The 19,206-nt window shown below is 63.5% G+C and overlaps 2 protein-coding genes across 19 annotated transcripts; both read left to right on the top strand.

The window, feature by feature from the left end:
* The first annotated feature begins 1,141 nt into the window (after nt 1-1,141).
* Nucleotides 1,142-10,015, top strand: MAPK12 (mitogen-activated protein kinase 12). Of its 4 annotated transcripts, none has more exons than XM_047739900.1 (12): nt 1,142-1,526; nt 1,610-1,739; nt 4,158-4,216; nt 5,052-5,163; nt 5,262-5,291; nt 5,514-5,561; nt 6,059-6,173; nt 6,434-6,505; nt 6,621-6,700; nt 6,781-6,859; nt 6,944-7,117; nt 9,404-10,015. In XM_047739900.1, the coding sequence occupies exons 1-12, from the start codon at nt 1,405-1,407 to the stop codon at nt 9,481-9,483; spliced, it is 1,101 nt and encodes a 366-aa protein (XP_047595856.1). In that variant the 5' UTR covers nt 1,142-1,404; the 3' UTR covers nt 9,484-10,015. The 4 variants fall into 4 exon arrangements, with proteins under 4 accessions (XP_047595856.1, XP_047595857.1, XP_047595858.1 ...); XM_047739899.1 differs by having other exon boundaries at nt 1,143-1,529; XM_047739901.1 differs by lacking the exon at nt 5,262-5,291 and having other exon boundaries at nt 1,142-1,529.
* Nucleotides 10,016-11,213: 1,198 nt separating this feature from the next.
* On the top strand, nt 11,214-16,957 carry HDAC10 (histone deacetylase 10). Of its 15 annotated transcripts, none has more exons than XM_047739892.1 (20): nt 11,215-11,949; nt 12,020-12,154; nt 12,384-12,480; nt 12,692-12,789; nt 12,881-12,985; nt 13,145-13,213; nt 13,319-13,445; nt 13,629-13,694; nt 13,882-13,941; nt 14,018-14,107; nt 14,299-14,405; nt 14,477-14,544; nt 14,614-14,878; nt 14,987-15,071; nt 15,398-15,483; nt 15,628-15,684; nt 15,854-15,932; nt 16,093-16,275; nt 16,368-16,520; nt 16,686-16,957. In XM_047739892.1, the coding sequence occupies exons 1-20, from the start codon at nt 11,891-11,893 to the stop codon at nt 16,716-16,718; spliced, it is 2,022 nt and encodes a 673-aa protein (XP_047595848.1). In that variant the 5' UTR covers nt 11,215-11,890; the 3' UTR covers nt 16,719-16,957. The 15 variants fall into 15 exon arrangements, with proteins under 15 accessions (XP_047595838.1, XP_047595848.1, XP_047595849.1 ...); XM_047739893.1 differs by having other exon boundaries at nt 16,368-16,527; XM_047739890.1 differs by having other exon boundaries at nt 14,018-14,159; nt 14,198-14,405.
* Nucleotides 16,958-19,206: the final 2,249 nt, after the last annotated feature.

The following is a 19,206-nucleotide window of genomic DNA, read 5'->3' as shown; positions in this document are numbered from 1 at the left end:
CCCAGGGCATGAAGAGCACAGGTGGTTGTGACTCCGGCGACCCCAGGCCGCTCTGACTGGTCTCCAGCTGCTGGGTGGTGCGGAAGACCAGCTCGCAGCCCGGGTGTAAAGCTGCCCTGGCCGGCTCTGAGCTGCTGATTCATGGTGTCTGTGGCCAGGAGGGCACAGAGGAGCAGCGGGGGCCCTGTGAATCCTGTTACCCCACTCTGTCTCCGACCTGCCTCACTGAGCTGGGGGAGGTCTGGGAGGGGTCTCTGTCTTCCAAGAGCATCTGGTCCAGGGTGTGGCCAGACCTCTGGAAGGAGGATGCCGATGCCCCCACTGAGGGGTAAGGGGGGCACTGAAGGCCCAAGCTGGGCCCTCCTTTACCCCTGGGGTCAGGGATAACTTTCTGCAGGGAGAGGAGAGGCTCAGGCCAGGCTTAGGACAAATGGGAAAGTTGGGAAGGAGGCAGAACAGACAAAGGGACCCCCACAGACTTGGAGCAGGCTTCCCACCTGCCAGGTGGGTGCAGAGAAGGGAGCTGGGTGTGCACCAGGGCCCAAGGAAGACCTACAGGACCAGCCCCTCTGGCTCCTGGGGTTGGGAGGCCTGGGGTCGGTGGTCACAGGGAGGAGGCCCAGCTCCTCCACGGGGAAAGGGGGATGCAGGCGTTGGGTGCTGGGGGACCCCACACTGGGATGTGGATGGATCCGCTCCAGGGGAACGGGGAGGCCTGGGGGGTGGGCGGTTGGCCTGGGGGACGCAGCATTCAGCTCAGGGCACTCCGGGGTGGGGCGCCCGGGTTGATGGGGTGGAGCTGGTGAGGGAGGCAGACGGTGACTTGCAGCTGGGAATAGAAGTGCTAAGGTCCGGACTGCCCAGGATGGGTCCAGCTCCCTGGGCGCGTGGCTACTAAGGGGGGAGCCGGAGCCCCACGGAACTGGTGCTAAGACACCCCCAACCCGACCCCGGGGAGTCCGGCCCGGCCCGAGTGAAGAGGCGGCCGGGGTCTCCAGTGCGGTCCGGCCCGACGCGGCCCGGCGGCGCTCCCCTCCCCCGCTCCGCCCCTCCCCCAGCCCCCCCCTTCCCCGCCCGCGGCGGTCGCCTCAGGTTTCCGCCGGGGCCGGAGGGCGGGCGGGGCCGTCACGTGCGCGCGGCCCGGGGGCCGGTTGGTCCGCAGGCGGGGGAGGGACCGCGCGCTCCCCGGGCCGGGGCTGGGGTCGGGCCGGGGTCTGCGGCTCCCGACTCCCTGGAGGGCGGCCCCAGGACGGAGAGAGCCGGAGGCCGGAGGGCCCCAGCGGCGGCCGGGCGACGGCGCGGAGCAGGCTTTGCCCACGGGGTGGCCCCGGCTGATCCCGGGCGCCCGGTCCTCGCGGCGCAGCGCCCACGGGGTCGGTGGCGGGGGCGGCGCCTGGGCCGGCCATGAGCTCGCCGCTGCCCGCCCGTAGGGGCTTCTACCGCCAGGAGGTGACCAAGACGGCCTGGGAGGTGCGCGCCGTGTACCAGGACCTGCAGCCCGTGGGCTCGGGCGCCTACGGCGCGGTGTGGTGAGCGCGAGCCGGGCGGGGCGGGGGCGCGCGGGGGCAAGGGGGCGCGCGGGCCTCCAGCTGACCCGTGCGCCCCGCAGCTCGGCGGTGGACAGCCGCACTGGCGCCAAGGTGGCCATCAAGAAGCTGTACCGGCCCTTCCAGTCGGAGCTGTACGCCAAGCGCGCCTACCGCGAGCTGCGTCTCCTCAAGCACATGCGCCACGAGAACGTGAGTCGCGCCAGTGTCCCCTCCCCCCACCCCGCCCGCGGACCTGCCCCCTCGGCGGCCCCGCCCGTGCGATGGCTGGAGACTGGGGGGCCAGGCCGTTGTACCCCGGAATTGGGGGGCTCCACGTGGTGAGCCCTGAGAGCCGCTGCTTCCCTGGGGTCCAGGCCTCCCTGCGAAGCCGGTGCCCGCGAAGGGCTTAGCTCCTTGGCTTCCTCCTGGGGCCACATCTGCCTCTTCAACCCAGGTCCTAGTCGGGTCACGGCCCCTGGCCCAGGCCAGGGGCACCCTCGGCGTCTCACCCCAACCCTACCTCCAGCCAGGAGCCTGGAGGTGAGAGAGGACGCGCACGGACGACCAGCGGTTATTCTGCAAGGGACGCTCAGCCTCTTCCCTCTTGCTGGGCATCGCCCAGGCCACAGCCCAGGCCCCCTTCTCCAGCCCCTCCCCTGAGCATTCTGCTCCAGAGCTGGACACGGAGCAGGAGCTGGCGTCCTGGCAGGGGCGCGTCAGAGCCTTGCAGTCTCCCGCGTGGAGGGGTTGAGGGAGCTGCTGTGTGGAGGGCACTAAGAGGAGTGCCCCCCCCCATGACTTCTTCCATGCAGGGAGGGATGGCGGATCTGGGGCCCTAACGGGGAAGGGTCTCCCTTGTTTCGGGACCTGCCCATAGGACACCACATGCGGCTGCCCTGGGACTCTCTTGTGGCCACTGCTGGCTTCTGAGAGCCCTCCTTCCTCCTCCCTCCTCCCTCCTGGGACAGCTGTTGTTCTCCATGTTCCTCCTACAGCCCCGGGCTCTGCGTCTCCCACATAGACCATTCCTGCCACACCCCTCGTTTGGGCCCCCTCTCAGGGCTGGTGGTTTGGGTACCCAGACCCTGGGCTGATCATGCTCTAGACAGATGGTCTCGGCCCTCCTGGACCATCAAAGCCGCCAGCCTCCATCGGGGAACATGAGTCCCATGTCTGCCAGGAAACTTGTTCCCTCAGTTCTTGGCTGACGCTAACCCTCTTAACCCCTTGAGTGGGTCCTTCATTCCCTCATACTTTCCATCTCTGTCCTTAGCCTTTCCCCAGTGAAGCCCACTCATGGTGGACACCAGCCCAGCCCCGACCTCACGGCATCGTGGTTACACCCAGTCATGCCCAGGCTTGGTTCCCATGGAGACAGAGTCTGCCCCTCAAGGTTTCCTCCTCCTCCCCAAACACCCCCCACTCCCACTCCCCACCCTGCCCATCCCCTAAGGTCTCAGGGCTTTCTCTTCAGACGCTGCTCACCCATGGCCCAGTCCCCTCCTCTGTCCCAACACAGTTGAGGTCCTGATCCGCCAGCCACAGGAGCCACTGCCTCCGTGGGCCCTGCACACAGCTGGGAGGCTCTGCCAGTCATCACCTTGCTTTCTTAGGAGAACACTGAGGCTGTAAGAGGCTGAGTGCCACGGCAGGGGCTGCCCTTCTGCCCTTCCCCTACTTAAGGCCAGAAGCCGCACTGCAGAGGCACAGAAGTCTCTAGCAACCTAACAGATCCTCCTCACCCTTGGGAACCCTGTCTTTTAACCTCTTCTTGCCAAGACACTGTCCCAGTTCCCCAGGCCTCCCCAGCTTCCACGCCCCTCAGTGAACATCCCTCTCAGTTCTCTTCTCCCCTGTGCCCATGACTCCAGCCCTGCTGGCCGCAGAGCTCACCTCTGCCCTCCACCTGTGTCCACTCTTGCCTCCCTCCTGTCTGTCCCCACACAGCAAGCAGTGGACACACTTGTTTAAACCCTTGCTCAGAAGCTCATAGGGTCCAAGCCAGACCTTCACCTGGCATGCACGGGCCTGCTCGGGCTTCCTCTGGCCTCTCCTTGGCTACTCCCTGGCTTGGGCCTTGGCCACCTGGCCTTTCTCCCTGTGTTCCTCAAACACTTGAAGTGTTCTCCCTTCCACCTCGGCCGTCGTTCGCACGGCCTCTGCCAGGTGTCCCCCCGCTGGCACTTCCATCTGGCCACTCTGCTGTATAGGCCTCCCAGGGGTTGGCAGGGCGGGCTCCGCTGCCGGCCTGCCTGGGGCTCTCCAGCAGGGGCGAAGCCCCCTGATGGACCTGCTGGTTGTTGGCCCTTCCCCAGGAGGCTGTCCCCCCTGGTCTCTGGTCTTCCGGGGAGATAAGAAGAGGAGGAGGAAGGGCCATGGGAACTGCCCCTCCCCCAGGGGATTCCTATGGTCACTGTTCAAAAATAGCCTGTGTCTAGGGGCATGTGTGCCAGGGCTGGGCCACCCTGTCAGGAGACAGAGCCAGACCCCGCGGACATTGGGAGGAGATGGGGACGGCTGTGGGGGGCTTTCCTGCCCTGAGAACAGTGCCCGCTTTGGGGGTGTACCTGAGCCGCCGTGCCCTCTGCTGAGCCCCCATTCCACACAGTACTCCGGGTTCCTCCCCAGGTCATCGGGCTGCTGGATGTGTTCACTCCTGATGAAACCCTGGATGATTTCACAGACTTGTGAGTGTGGTCTTGGGCAGGCTGTGCAGGGTAACGGAGTGTTGGGTTGCTGCTGGGTGCTGACTCAGGTTCTGTGTTGGCATGCGGGCCTCCCTGCAGCCCGGGTTGGGGTCCCGAACCCAGGACCCATGGCAGTGGCATGGCTGGGTGGATCCTGGGCCTCCTCCCACCACACTGGGGGCCCACCACACTGGGCACTGGCCCCCTCCAGAGCTGGAGGTCCGAGCGCGGGACCCATCTGTTAGTCGGCAGGTCCCGTGCTCTCGGACCCTGGCAGTGTGTGTGGCCTGTATGGAGAGCTGCTGACCTTTGCTGGCAGGCAGGGGAGGGGCAGCAGGTGGCCTGCCTGTGGCTGCCGTCCCTGGATTCATACTGCGGTGGGCCAAGAGCCAGAGGCTGAGCTGGGGAAGGGCTGAGGACAGCTCCTCACCATCTGACCTTGCAGAGGTCAAGGACCAGCACAGGCCCCTGTCCTGGCGAGGTGCTAAATGTCTGTCCTCTATGGCTCTCTCCTGCCACCTGTCCAGTGTGCTCCTCTGACCCATGTGTCCTGCTGTCCCCACCCCTGCCCACAGGCCCTGCCCTCCTTTCTCTGGCCCCCTCTTTTGCCTGTGATCCCTGATGCTGCCCGGATCCTAGCCTCCATGCGGCCCTGCAGGAAACCGTTCTGGGGCAGGGTGGGCAGAGGAGCTGTGGCTGGGCTTGGGAGAGGCGGGTGGAGCCTGGCGCTGCCAGCGTGTGAAAAGGGGAGCCCATGTGCCGAGGGACCATCTTTGGGATCCTCAGGGGCCGAGTGGGTGTGACACCTGGCATCTGCACCCACCCCGTCCCTCAGTTACCTGGTGATGCCGTTCATGGGGACTGACCTGGGCAAGCTCATGAAGCACGAGAAGCTGAGTGAGGACCGAATCCAGTTCCTCGTCTACCAGATGCTGAAGGGGCTAAAGGTGGGGGTGTGTGGGGTGCAGTGGGCCCGGGTGGGACTGCCGGCCCGTGGCTCTGGGGTCTCAGGGAGCTGACTGCCGCACTGTCTCTGTCCCTGTAGTATATCCATGCTGCTGGCATCATCCACAGGGTAGGTCCTCGTGGCGGTGGGAGGTCCCCCTGGCCTATAGATGAGGGAGGGGCCTGGCCGCCTGGAGCCCCCATCGCGGGGGCACAGCTGTTGGGGGCGAGGGACCAGTGCCCTTCTTGGAAGGGCTGCTGGGTGGGGCTGACCGGAGGCGGGGAACAGGGGCTCTTCTCTGCGTATGCCCCCATGGGAGGGGCTGCGCGGCCACCTCTCTCCTGCCCCCAGGACCTGAAGCCCAGCAATCTGGCAGTGAACGAGGACTGTGAGCTGAAGGTGTGTGTTGTGGGGGAGGATCTCCTCGCCCATCCATCTGCCTGTTGTCCTTGGCCCTCAGGCCCAGGCAGAGGGCTCAGACCCCAGCCATCTAGGCCAGGGTGGCACTGGATACTGGAGGGCATGGGGCACACTTTGTACCTCATTGAAGTGAAGGAAGGGAAGTGGCCCCAGTCTCTGATGCCTGAGCCAGGATAGGGTCAAGGGTCCTCTCCAAATGGACTGGCCAGGTCCTGGGGTGGGCAGGGAGTAGAGGAGCAGGGAAAGGACACCTCCTGGGGCACCTGCTCCTGAAGGTGGTGGAGGACAAGGTCAGTGGGGCCGGAAGCACTGGCCATGGGGAGGAACTCATGGGGAGGCTGGGGGAGTCTGTGGCCATGACCTTGGGTCCTGGAGGGCTGGCGGGAGGCCCCAGTGTGCCCAGTTCTCCCGGATCACAGGCTGACCCGGCTACTCCCTGGGGCCTCTCTGCCCCACCTTCTCGATTCTGACCATAGATCCTGGACTTCGGACTGGCAAGGCAGGCCGACAGCGAGATGACCGGGTATGTGGTGACCCGGTGGTACCGGGCACCCGAGGTCATCTTGAATTGGACACGCTACACGCAGACAGGTGAGAGGCTGCCCAGAGACGCAGAGCCGCCCTGGCGCCAGCCTCCCGGGCCACACCCCCCCGCTTCCAATTCTTCATGGGAAGTCCGGGGCCGGCTCCTCCCCGGGAAGGCTGCTGAGCTGGGATGGGACCCTGGTGAGGGCATGACAGGCTAGACACGGCCACCTTGTCCGTGTCTCTCCCCCGCCCCCCACCTCGACGTGTGTGTGCCCCTACCCTCCCTGGCCTCCAGAGCCCTGATGCAGGGACTTCTGTCTCAGTGGACATCTGGTCGGCGGGCTGCATCATGGCGGAGATGATCACAGGGAAGACGCTGTTCAAGGGCAGTGACCGTATCCTACCCTTGTCGGGGGGTAGGCAGGGCCTGGGTGGGGGCTGGGTATGCTGCCCAGGCCCGGGGGCCCGCGCTGCTCTCCGCCCTGTTCTGTGCTCCTGACCTTGGCGCAGACCTGGACCAGCTGAAGGAGATCATGAAGGTGACCGGGACACCTCCTGCCGAGTTTGTTCAGAGGCTGCAGAGTGCCGATGTCAGTTGGGAGCTGGACGGGGGCTGCGGGGGCTGGGCCTGGATCTGGGGGTCGGACCCTTACCTTTGCTTCCCGAAAAGGCGAAGAACTACATGAAGGGCCTCCCTGAGTTGGAGAAGAAGGATTTTGCCTCCATCCTGACTAATGCAAGCCCTCTGGGTAGGACTGGACTGCGGGGGGAGCGTTGGGTCAGGGACTAGGGCACTGCGGCCTGGGACCCTCCCTGAGCAGCCCTCCCCATAGCCGTGAACCTTCTGGAGAAAATGCTGGTGCTGGATGCAGAGCGGCGGGTGACTGCGGCTGAGGCGCTGACCCACCCCTACTTCGAGTCACTGCAGGACACGGAGGACGAGCCCACGGCCCAGAAGTATGACGAGTCCTTTGATGATATGGATCACACGCTGGACGAGTGGAAACGTGAGTGGGGGCTCTGGGCAGGTCCTGTGGAGGGACCTGGAGAACCCAGTGCCGGGCTCCAGGGCTCAGGGTTGGGTCCCCCTACCTGGGGATGCCGGTCATGTGAGGGATACACAGACGGTCAGAGGGCAGTGGGGCTTCTTGGCCAAGGTGACCTCTGGCTGAAGCTGAAGGATGAGACAATGTCCCTGGCAGGGGGCTCAGCACTGACAAGAACAGGAGGTGAATTCTGAAGACTGTGGGAGACAGCTCCCAGCTCAGGGAAGTTGTGAGCCCTAACTCTCTCCCTGCCCTGGCGGCCCGGCCCCAGCGCTGCCCGTCTTCCCCTGTCCTGGCCAGAGACCTGGGCTTTTCTGGAGCCCCTCTGCACCCTCTTGTCCCCCAGACCTCCGCTGTTCCCTCCTGAGGTTGTCCTTGTCTTTGCACTCTCTTTTTAAAAAAAGATTTACTTAGTTATTTTAGAGGGAGGGAGGGAGGAGTGGGCATGTGCACGTGGGAAGCGGGGCAGGGCAGAGGGAGGGAGAGGACCTCAAGCAGACTCTCCTGAGTGTGCAGCCTAACACAGGGCTTGATATCACGACGCGGAGATCCTGACCTGAGCCAGAACCAAGAGTCGAACACTCCACTGGCTGAGCCACGCAGGCGCCCCTCTTTGCCCCTTTCAGGACCTCTCGCACCTGGACTGCTGCACACCAGGTGGCAGGATAGGGCCCACCCCGGAAGCCTCCTCCACATCCTTGCCCATTCCTTGGAGTCCCGATGAGCCGTGCAGACCCACCGAAACCTGTGCTTGGCACCACCAGGCTGGGCATTGGCAGTCGCCTTAGAGCGATGTCCCCTGCCCTCATCTTTCAGGGCCCAACCAGCACATGCTAGGCCTCAGGCTGGGCTCGGGGACACCTGCCAGGTGCTCAGGCTGCATGCTGGGACTGGCTTTGCAGGACAGCAGGCAATGAGGGCTGGGCTCTGTGTCTTTCTCTTGGTGGCTGTAGGACCAGCCTGGAGGGTGCTGGAAATATCTGCAGACAGCATTCAGGTCTGGTCCTGGCTCTGCCTCAGACCTGGGCCTTGGTGCTGCACATGGGGGTGGGGTGGGATGGGACTGGTGGTTCTCAGACCCTGTTCCTTGGTTACTGGGCAGCTTGGTGCCTCCAGCAGGGCCCCACTCTTATCTGTGCTTGTACGTTGGGTTTGGTTTGATGAAAGTCTTCTGTTGCTAAAAAAGATGAAAACCACGAGCCACAGAACCCTTTCTGTGGTCCCCACCCACACACAGTGGTTAGAACTTTCACTTTTGCTGCAGACCATGGTGAACACGTGACCTGTTTGCGGCCGAGCCCCCGGTTAGGAATGCTGACACTCTTCACCTCCCATTTCTCTGGGAATAGCCAGCTTCACACAAACCTCCCCTGTGGGGGCTGACCCCTAGGTTAGGGTTAGGTGAGGGGCCTGGGGGGGCCCCGACGGGGCAGAAGCACACAGGTGCCACAAGCAGGGCGAGCCACGCAGAGCACCTGCTCTAAACACAATGTTTCCTGCGCTGGGCCTGTGGAGGACTGGTGTGCCCCGGACGGGTGCTCCACTGGCCAGATGAGCAGGGGAATGCTGGGGGAGGCTATGCAGAGCCGTCCCTTTGCAGGCTGCTCAGAGGGAAAGCACAGCGGGTCTTCTCCCTTCCTCTGGGATGGCCGGCTCTGGGCTCACGTTTCAGGGACCAGGAACATCTGGCGAGGAGGGTAGAAGCTGTGGGTGTCTGTGGGAATTCTTGTCACTGGAGTGTTGTGGATGCCCGGGACCCAGGAACTGGGCTGTGTTCTGGTGGGACCACTTGAGTAGACACATGGATTTATACTCGGAGGACAGGGTCTGCTCATTACGTCAGGGTGTGGGGCTGGGGCCCACCTGGCCACTCCAGGGCTGCCGGAGCCCCATCAAGGCGGATAGCTCCTGTGGATGGACACAGGTGGGCTGAGTGTGGCCACAGCCTGCGATGAAGTCGCATGTGTGGGACAAGGGCAGCCTATCCGGCACCTGCACTCCAGCAGTGACTTCTGACCCCGATGTTTTTGGGGACCGCCTAGGCCTCTAGGTCAGTGGCTAACAGCCTGTGCTATAGGCCCGGGAGCTCTCCCCTCCCCCACCCTGAGAGGCAAGTACCAGTGCCCTGGGCCCAGTGCTCTTCCTGGGTCACTGGCTTCCACCCTGGGTGTTCATCCCAGGAGGTGATTCTGAAGGGTGATGAAGTCCCTTCTCCCATGACAGTCTGTCTCTGTCACCCCCACCCAGGTGTCACATACAAAGAAGTGCTCAGCTTCAAGCCTCCCCGGCAGCTGGGGACCAAGGTCTCCAAGGAGACGGCTCTGTGAAGACCCCTGGGCCGTGAGAGGTGGTGAGGACGCCTTGGGGATCCTGGCTGGGGCTCCTACCTGGAAGGGCGATCCTAACGATCACTGTGACTTGGCTGAGGCTTATGTCCCAGGAGACCTCTGGCTCCACGGATCCTCCCACCCACCCAAGGCTGTTACCCTGCTCTCAAGGCTCCCACTTCAGTCTAAACTTGGGGGAACATCTGGACCTTCTGGACAGGATGTCAGCCTGACCGGGGACTGGCCTCTGACTCCCTGAGCGGTGGTCCCCTCCCCCAGATGCAACAACAAGCCTCAGAGCCTGTGTGGGGCTGGGAGGTGAGGCTTGGGGTCAAGGCCTGGCCTCTGACCTTGCCTGCTCCAGCCCCTGCCGAAGCCCAGCTGAAACAGCTGAGAAAGGACAGGGCGGGCGCACAGTGCCTACTCAGGGATGTCTGTCCTGGGGGGTGTGGCTGTGGACTTCCCTGCACCCCCAGCCCAGAATGGGCCATGCCCACACAGCTGGAAGGAATAAACCCTTTTGTAGAGAGCACACTCTGGCTTTCCTAATTCTCAGGCTGGATCTCCACTTCTGGGCGTCTGAGCTGCAGCCTGGCACAGAGAAGCTGGCCATGGGGCCCCAGGCCCTACTCAGCAGCTGGGTCTGGGGACCTCCTTCCTTCCAGGTCCACAGTGAGCCCAGAGCCTGAAGCCCCTGCACTGGGGATGGGCCCCGCCTTCCTCTAACGGCTCAGATTCTGGAGCCAGACGCCTGGCACGGCCTGATGAGGACCGGGTTAGGCTCCGACCTGGGGCTCAGTCCCAACTGTCTGGGCTCCCTGCGCTCTCAAAGCCAGGCTCCTAGCGAGGAGGGGTCCCGCTTGGCGCTTTGAGACACCTGTGGCACCCCAGCGCCCTCGGCGAGCCCTCTGCCAGCCACTGGACGTCGCGGAGAGCTGACAGCGGGGTCAGGGGCCACTCCGGGGCTCCTGCGTCTGCCCTGGCTCCTCCCACCTGTCCGACGGCAGGGGAGCCGAAAGCTGGGCCAGGCCTTCCCCTTTCTTCCCGCCTGGAGCTCGGCCGCACACGCGAACGGCTGGCCCAGTCAAGTATGGTCGGACAAGTTGCCAAAGTGGACACGGACCTCCTCTGCTCCGGGCTCTGCGACGCCCCCCGGACGAACGCAGGCCGGGATCCTCCGCGCGGGGAGATTCCCGGAGGGGCAGGGCGCCCCGGGCCCCGCCCTAGAGCCACGTGACCCAGGATGGCCGCTCAGTGTGCGCCACTGCGCAGCCGCCGTGATTGGCGCAGGGGCGGGCACCGGACCCAAAGAGCCCGTCGGGGTCTTCCCAGAGCCCCGATGGGACTCCCGCAGCCCGCGCTGGCGGGTGCCTGGGTCGGGAGCGTGGGGGCCCCCGCGGGGTCGCGCGCCGCGGTGGGCAGGGCCCTCTCGGGGCAGCCGTCGAGGTCGTTCCGGCACTCTGGGGAGCCGAGGAACGGGATTGCTGGCGACCCCGCCCCAGGGCCCCCGCTTCCAAGACCCCCGGTCCTCAGGACGTGCGCGCCCGGCCCCGCCTTCTAGAAGCCCGCCCTCCCCCGCGCGCGGCCTCCCGAGGCCCCGCCCCCGGAACCTGCCTCCAGACCCGGGGCCCCGTCTCCCGCGAGCGCGCGCCGGGCCCTCGGGCCCTCGGCCCCGCCCCCGCGAGGCCCCGCCCCCCCCGCGAGGCCTGTAGAGCCCCGGGGTTTCCCGCCGGCGGCTCCCGCGTGCGCGCTCTGGCGGGCGGGCGGGCTGTGGGGCTCGGTCCGCGCCGCCCCCGGTGCCGGCCTCGTGCACTCGTCGCCTCCTTCCTCCCCCGCCCGCACCTCCCTCCGCTCGGCCTCCCGCCTGCTTCGCCCCTGGCTCGCCGCTGCTCCTCCAGCCCTGGCGAGGAGGGGCCCCTGCGCGGCGCAGGACGGGACGGGCTGCGGACGTGTCTGACGCCTTGGACCGCGCGGTCCGCGAGGGTCGGGGGGACCTTTGGGGCGGACCGGAACACTCCGTGGTGCCGCCGTGACGGCCCGCGGGGCGCCCTTCCCTCCCGCCCATTCGCGTAGCCGCGTCCGGCTCGGGGCTGCCGGGGGAGGTGGAGCCGCGGCCCCGGGCGTCAGGCCCGCCCCGCTCCGGTCAGGCCGCGCTTCGGGCGGGGTTTTGGGCAGCGGGGGCTGGACCGTGCCGGGTCCGAGTCTCAGGAGGCCGGAAACCCGTGCCCGGGAGCCACCCCGCGGACTCCGACTGCGGCCGGCGGCTCGTCCCGTGCCTGGGTTCTGCGCGTTTGTGCCCCGGCTCCGCGAGCGCCGCCCCAGTTGTGTCCCGGGGGGTGAGCGGCTCCCCGAGGCTGCCCGCAGGAACAGGCGGTGCGCTCACCTGCTTCCCCGGGGCGGCTGGGCCATGAGGACGGCGCTCGTGTACCACGAGGAAATGACAGCCGCGCGGCTGCTCTGGGACGAGTAAGTGTGATCTTACACTTAAGGGAGCATGGGGAGGGGGCTCTGGTCGCTGAGCTTAGTGTCCACGCAGCCCCGAGTGTGAGATCGAGCGTCCTGAGCGCCTGACCGCAGCCGTGGAGCGTCTGCAGCAGGGTGGCCTGGAGCAGAGGTGTCTACAGTTGGCAGCTCGAGAGGCCTCAGAGGCGGAGCTGGGCTTGGTGCACAGGTCAGACCCCCCCGGAGCCACGCACCACAGAGGCCACCGCCTGGGACGTGCAAGCACCCAGCCTGCCCCGGTCTTGAAAACAGAACTCCCCACCTGCCTCAGTTTCACTACTGGGTGGATGGGGGAGGGAACAGTGAGGTGGGCGGTCCCATCAGGGTCCAACTCCTCCCTCTCCTCCCCTCCCTGCTGGGTTGCGGTGACCTTGTCTTGACTGCCTGCTCCTCTGCAGCCCAGAGTATGTGTCCCTGCTGCGAGGAACCCAGGCCTTGAGCACCGAGGAACTACAGGCGCTGTCTGGACAGTATGATGCTGTCTACTTCCACCCGGTGCGGCCCTGGGGACACCCCCCCCCGCCCAATGCACGTCTGCCTTTCTGTGCCTGTTTTATCTCCGGGGCCCCCCCAACGTTCAGGAATGTGCGGATGGCCTGCGCACCCTACTAGCAGCAGCTGCTGGACCCGCACTGGGCAACAGCCAGGGCAGAGCCTGTGGTGTAGACGGCAGGGACTCATGGGCACCCCCACCTTCACCCCGCAGAGTACCTTCCACTGCGCCAGGCTGGCCGCGGGAGCTGCGCTGCAGCTGGTGGATGCTGTGTTGACTGGAACTGCACACAATGGGTTCGCCCTGGTGAGGTGAGGGCTGTCCCTTTCCTGGTCTGCTCCTACCTGTGGGTGGCCCTGGGAGGGCACAGGATGACCCTGATGGGTCAATCTTCACCCGCAGACCTCCGGGGCACCACAGCCAGAGGGCTGCTGCCAACGGATTCTGTGTGTTCAACAACGTGGCCATAGCAGCCAGATATGCCCAGAAGCAGCACGGCGTGTGCAGGTGTGTCGGGGCGGCTGTGGGGTGGGGGCTGCGCCGGACGGAAAGTGGTGGGGTAGGCTGCTCAGAGACCCCGTGTGGTGCTCTCCTGTGCAGGGGTGGGCTCCTCGCCCCCAGGTGGGAGGCCCAGCCCCTCAGTGGCCTGTGCACTCCCTATCCCAGGATCCTCATTGTCGACTGGGACGTCCACCACGGTCAGGGCATCCAGTATATCTTTGAGGATGACCCCAGGTGAGCTGGGGTCACCGGCCTTCCCTACCACCCCTGGCTGGGAGCCATGGGGCTGAGGTCCTGACCTTTGAGCTCCAACTTCTGATCTGGGCCGGCTGTCCACAGTGTTCTTTATTTCTCTTGGCACCGCTACGAGCATGGTCGCTTTTGGCCTTATCTTCGGGAGTCAGATGCAGACGCTGTTGGGCTAGGGCCCGGCCGAGGCTTCACAGTCAACCTGCCCTGGAACCAGGTGCCCAACCCTCCCCCCAGTCCTGCCCCCAGGCCTCCTCCCTGCCCCACAGCCCCAGGCCTCCCGAACGTAGTCCAGGGCATCCTTCCAGGGTCACCCCCTGATCCTGGGCCCCAGGAGTGAAGACCCCAGAGCCTCCCACCCCCCATCCCAGGGCCCAGCTCTGATGCTCGATGGCCACAGGTCGGGATGGGCAATGCCGACTACATGGCCGCCTTCCTTCATGTGCTGCTCCCTGTGGCCTTTGAGGTAACTGCATGGGGGCTTGGTGTTGGTGGGAGGAGCGGGGGAGGGGGATTCTGTGCTCAGAGTCGCCCCCCCCCCACTCCGCTGGAGCAGAACAGAGCCCTGTGGGTGGGGAGCACTCTCTGGAGGGGCCTCCTTCACCCCCGCTCCAGGCTCTGTCTTGCCTGTCCCCACCTGGCCCTGTCCACAGTTTGACCCTGAGCTGGTGCTCATCTCAGCAGGCTTTGACTCGGCGATTGGGGATCCCGAGGTGAGGTCTGGGCCTGGCTGGGGAGGGCGTCTGGGGTCGCGGGGCCGGGCCCCCTCACATGGGGCTCTGGTTCCAGGGGCAGATGCAGGCCACTCCTGAGTGCTTCGCCCACCTCACGCAGCTGCTGCAGGTGCTGGCCGGCGGCCGGGTCTGTGCTGTGCTGGAGGTGACTGGCAGCAAGGGGGGCTCACTGGCTGGGTGTCAGGGTGCAGTCAGAGGGGCTGCCGTACCCGGCGGGGTGGCTGCTGTACATGGCGGGGGCTGCTGTACCTGGCGGGGCGTCCTGCCTGGGCTGGTGGTACCCTGCCCCGCTCACAGCCCTGTCTAGTCGTGTCTCTGTTCTCTCCCTGCTCCCAGGGAGGCTACCACCTGGAGTCGCTGTCCCAGTGCGTGTGCATGGTGGTGAAGGCGCTGCTGGGTGACCCTGCCCCGCCCCTGTTGGGGCCCATGGTGCCTCAGCACAGGTATGGGGCAGGCGGCTGGGCAGGGCTGGGGGTTCATGGCCAGGCCTGACTGCTCCTGCTTCTCCCCACAGTGCCCTGGAGTCCATCCAGAGCGTCTGGGCAGCCCAGGCCCCTCACTGGACCAGCCTTTGGCAGCAAGGTCAGTGTGGCCCAAGCTGGGAGTGGGGTTGCTCCCACACAGTGGCTTTGACTCTGAACCACTCCCTAGGGTCGACCCCCACACTGAGTCTCAGCACGTGCTCGCCAGAGAGGAGACCCTCCGCTGTGTCGCCTGGGGGACCCAAAGGCAAGGCAGCGGAGGCCCAGACCTCGGCTGTCCTGAGTTCACTCCTGGACCAGCTGCACCTCTACACCACACCCCCTGTCCGCACGGTTATCGCCCTGACTGCGCCGGCTGCTGCCCTGGTCCTGCCCCCTGAGGTCCTCCATCAGGAGGGGTCAGCCCCACCGGAGGAGACACAGGCCTGGGCCAGGTGGGCAGAGCAGGCAGGCCTGAGGAGAGGGGCGGGGCTGTGTGTATACGGGCGCCATGATATCTGTGTCACTTCCTGTCCACATGTCCCTCTGGTTTCCTGCCACAGGCTGCATGAGGCCCTGACCCAGGACACGGCTTTCACTGCACTTGGGAAGGTCCTGCATCTGTTGAATGGGATCCTGGATGGACAGGTGGGGGCTCCTGGGATGGGCTGAGAGCGGCCATGGAGCTGGGGGCAGGGCCCCTATTCGGGGAGGGCTGGATGGTGCAGAACCACATGGACCCTTTCTAGAACAGCCCTTAGGAATGAGGTCATAAGTTCAGGGTCACTCAGTGTCCTCAACTACAGGCTCTCCGACAGTTAGGGGAAGGCGGTGATTTGAAGTACAGTTTTGAGCACCTTATTTCTAGAAGTGCAGCGGTCTGAGCTCAGGTCACACAGACGGCAGCTCTGTAGACAGGGACTGAGAACAGGGCGGATGTGACTCTGTGCCTGGTTGGGGGCTGCCCGCGACAGGTGAGCAGCGGCATCGTAACAACCCCAGTGGCAGCCCCCACTCTGGAGGTGGTCCTTCGACAGGGCTTGTCCCACGGAGCCCAGAGGTAAGCCTTCAGGGCACGGCCCGTGGGCACCCCATGCCTTCGCGGGGCCACACCTTTCCTGTTTCCCACCCTGTGAGGAGGGCTCTGGAAATGGATTTCTGGCTGGGTGACTACAGCCTGTTCTGGGGCCACCTTCTCTTCTAGGGTGTTCTGTGTGGCTTTGGGACAGCTGGATCGGCCCCCAGACCTTGCCAATGATGGGTAGGATGCTCAGGTCGTATGTGCATCTGGTCCCGTGTGTGTGTGGGTGGGCACGTCATCCTGGGATCCCACGGTGGAGGGTAGGCAGGGCCTCCGCTTCTACTGTCTGGGCTCTGGAGGGTAAGCCGCATCTCACACCCGTGCACGTGTGCTCACCCTTCCCTGGAAGGAGGACCCTGTGGCTGAACATCAGAGGCAAAGAAGCGGCTGCCCTGTCCACGTTCCACGTGTCTGTGCCGCTGTCAGGGGTGAGCGGTGGGGTCTTGGGCAGGGCAGCTGCCGCTCATCGGCGTCCTCAGGGGTCCAGTTTCTGGCCTTCACCTGTCCTGCGTGGCTTCCTGTTGGGACTGTGGGAGGTGGGGTGATCCCTGGCTGAGGGGCTGGGCTGTGCTGCTGTCCTTCCCGCAGACGACGGGTGGGTTCTTGAGCTGCATCCTGGCCCTTGTGCTGCCCCTGGCCTATGGCTTCCAGCCTGACCTGGTGCTGGTGGCGCTTGGACCAGCCCATGGCCTCCAGGACCCCCAAGCTGCACTCCTGGCTGCACTTCTACGGGGGCCAGCAGGGGGCCGAGTCTTGGTCCTAGTGGAGCAGGTGAGTTGGGCAGGGTGGACGTGCTGTGGGTGGGGGGTGGGATGTGGGGAGAAACCTGTGACTTGCTGCTTCCACCTCTGTTCCTGGCCCAGGAGTCCACATGCCAGCTTGTGGGGGTCCTGGCCCGGGTGTTGCATGGAGAGCCACCCCCCAGCCTGGGTCCCTTCTCCATGGCCTCCCCAGATGACCTGCAGGCCCTGGTGCACCTGAGAGGGCAGCTGGAAGCACAGTGGGAGATGCTGCAGGTGGCTGGTAAGGCTGGGGGGCAGGGCTGAGGCTGGACGCAGGGAGTGCAGGGGGACAGTCCTGCCATAGAGCTCTCTGGAGAGAGGAGCTCTCACCCTGGGGACTGAGGTGCCGTCCTGAACCTGCTCATCGCAGTGACAGTGTGATTGTACATTTCTTCCCAGCTCCTTCTGGAGTGCCATGAGCTGGTAGCTTGAAGTCCACCAGGGTGGAAGTCTTCGCATCCGGGAGATGCAAACATTTGCCAGTACACCACGGCTGGAGGCCTTTGTACACAGGGCCGGGCCACGGAGCTGTGGAGGGCACTGGCTCAGGGGCACTCTGTCCACGGCAGGGACCTGGAGCCCCCTCCAGTGGCGCACCTCTTCACAGGTGGCCCCATCCCCACTTCCTACACTTCTCTGAACCTTAAAAATAAAAGTTGTTTTACCAGCAAGAATGGGCTTATTCAGGAACAGCAGAGAATTGCAATTTGGGACAAGGAGACTATGGCAAAACCATAGGCAAGTTCAATAAGCAAAAAGGAACGTTAGTTTATGGAGAAGAAGGAAGCTGGGAGGGTTTGTTCTGAATGAGCGTCCACTTGAGAAGAGCCAGAGGTCAGGATGGTGACGATTTTCTGATGGTTCTCTGCTGGTGGTTCTTCTGTTGGGCCCCTTCCTGTAATCGGCGTGGAGAGGCACAGCTCCCCCTTCCAGCCTCCCCTTCTAGCACCCAGGCACACTTCAGAAAGTTTCCCTTTATTAATTTCCACATTCCCCCCTTTTGATCAAGACCTTTCTTTCTTCGAAAGCATCACTGATCAGGAGTCAGGTTTTCCGTGTTTAGGGTTTTTGTCTGTTGGTGCCAGGAAGGACTTTTCTGCCTGTCCAGTCCTACATCGGAGGGAAAGTGTGTGCCAGTTGGAAACCACCTGAGGGCACATCTGAGTCAGATGGGCGGTTAGGAGGGAGAACGGCCAGATACCTCCTGTCTAAAGTCTACTTCTTCTCAAGGTTAAAAATATCATTTCCTTAGTGAGCACATGGGTTTTACAAAAGTTTTTTTTGACAGTTAACAAAACACGAAACTTAAAATAGCTACTCGAAACAGAAGAGGTAATGTAACAGTCCCAAACTGTGCGATGGTCCTAAACTACACCGTAGATCTGTAGTTGCCAACTGAAGGTAGGTACTGGCACTTACTTCAATTTAGGGGAGAAAAGTTCTTCCTGGGGCGGGGGTGGGGGGCGTGAGGCGGGCACTGAGAGAACACAGGACAGCAGGTAGCTAAGTGTGTTTGGGAAAAACGAAGCAACAGCTTAACAAAAACAGCAAAACCTCAAAGACACGCTGAGATTGTACCGTTCTCTCAAAAGAGCTGGAAACAACCGTCGTCCATAATACAGCCCTGCATGGTGCAAATTCACAGACTGAATTTGGGTAAGAATCCAGAGTAAGAGATCAGGTCAGGTGAAAGAGGGACTTTTGAGAACACAAACCTTCTAACCCTTCAAAACAAGTGAGCGGAAAATTCATTTGTCCTGGTGTCATGGTGCGGCTGCCCCTGCAAGGCCATAAACAAAAGAGGTTCCCCTGTCCCCGGGGTTTAGGAGATCCCCACAGGGCACTGTCTTCCCCTAGAAGGCAGGGAAAGGTGGAGAAGATGCACGGGCCTGCTCTGCACATCTCAGGAAAGCTGTCTCCCCAGATGTCCGTTTCAGCACGGGAGGTCTTCACTTGCAGGTCGCCGGCTGGTGTGCGGGTCTCGTCAGGCTTGGGGCCTTCTCTCCGCGTGTCCGGTGGATCAGAGTATCTTACCTGGAGTTGGGAGGCACAAGGGCTGGTTAACAGATCCTGAGAGGGGCCTTCCTGGCAAGGTTGAAGAGTCTTTCTGGAGGTGTCTTTTCCAATAAACGATATGTCCAGGCCGCAAGATGTGGTGCTTAAGGCCATCCTGTCCATCTCCCAGAAACTCCTTGTGTACACTGTTCTCTTGAAGCGTGGCTACTTTTTAAAACACGTTTTTTTTTTTTTTTTAAGATTTATTCATTCGAGAGAGTGGCAGGAGGAGGGGCAGAGGGAGAGAATCTCCAAGCTAACTTCCCCCTGAGCACTCCCACCCCGCTGCAGGGCTCGACCTCACCACCAAGGAGATCACCACCTGAGCCAACACCAAGTTGGACGCTCAACCCATTGAGTCACCGAGGCACCACCAAAGCATGGTTACTTTTTTAAGGTTTCACTTATTTATTTGCAAGAAGAGAGAACGTACGAGAAGGGAGAGCGGCAGGCAGAGGGAGAAGCAGGCTCTCTGTGGAGCAGACAGCCCAACGCAGAACTTGATCCCAGGACCCTGGGATCACGACCTGGGCGGAAGGCAGATGCTCAACCAACTGAGCCACCCAGGCGTCCCGCATGGCTACTTTCAATAGAAGAAATTAGACCCAAAGAACAGTATGGAAGTACATCTCCTTTTATTAACGTGGGTCAGAGGAGGCAGGGGCCAAGTGCATTGGATGGTCCTGGAAATCTCCAAGGGTGGGAGTCTGGCAATTCCCCAGGGGGTGGATCCGAGGGTTAGAAGGACCAGCCGCAATGCTCTGGTATTTGGAAAGTGTATGGATTTTGCCAGTTGAGGCTCACCAGTGCTGGTGGTGCATGTGACTAACTCGGGGACTGATGGGGGTGGGGGGGGCAGCAAAGG

This window comes from Lutra lutra, chromosome 8 (assembly GCF_902655055.1).
Source record: "Lutra lutra chromosome 8, mLutLut1.2, whole genome shotgun sequence".
NCBI lineage: Eukaryota > Metazoa > Chordata > Mammalia > Carnivora > Mustelidae > Lutra > Lutra lutra.
This window is presented reverse-complemented; position numbering and strand designations above follow the sequence as displayed.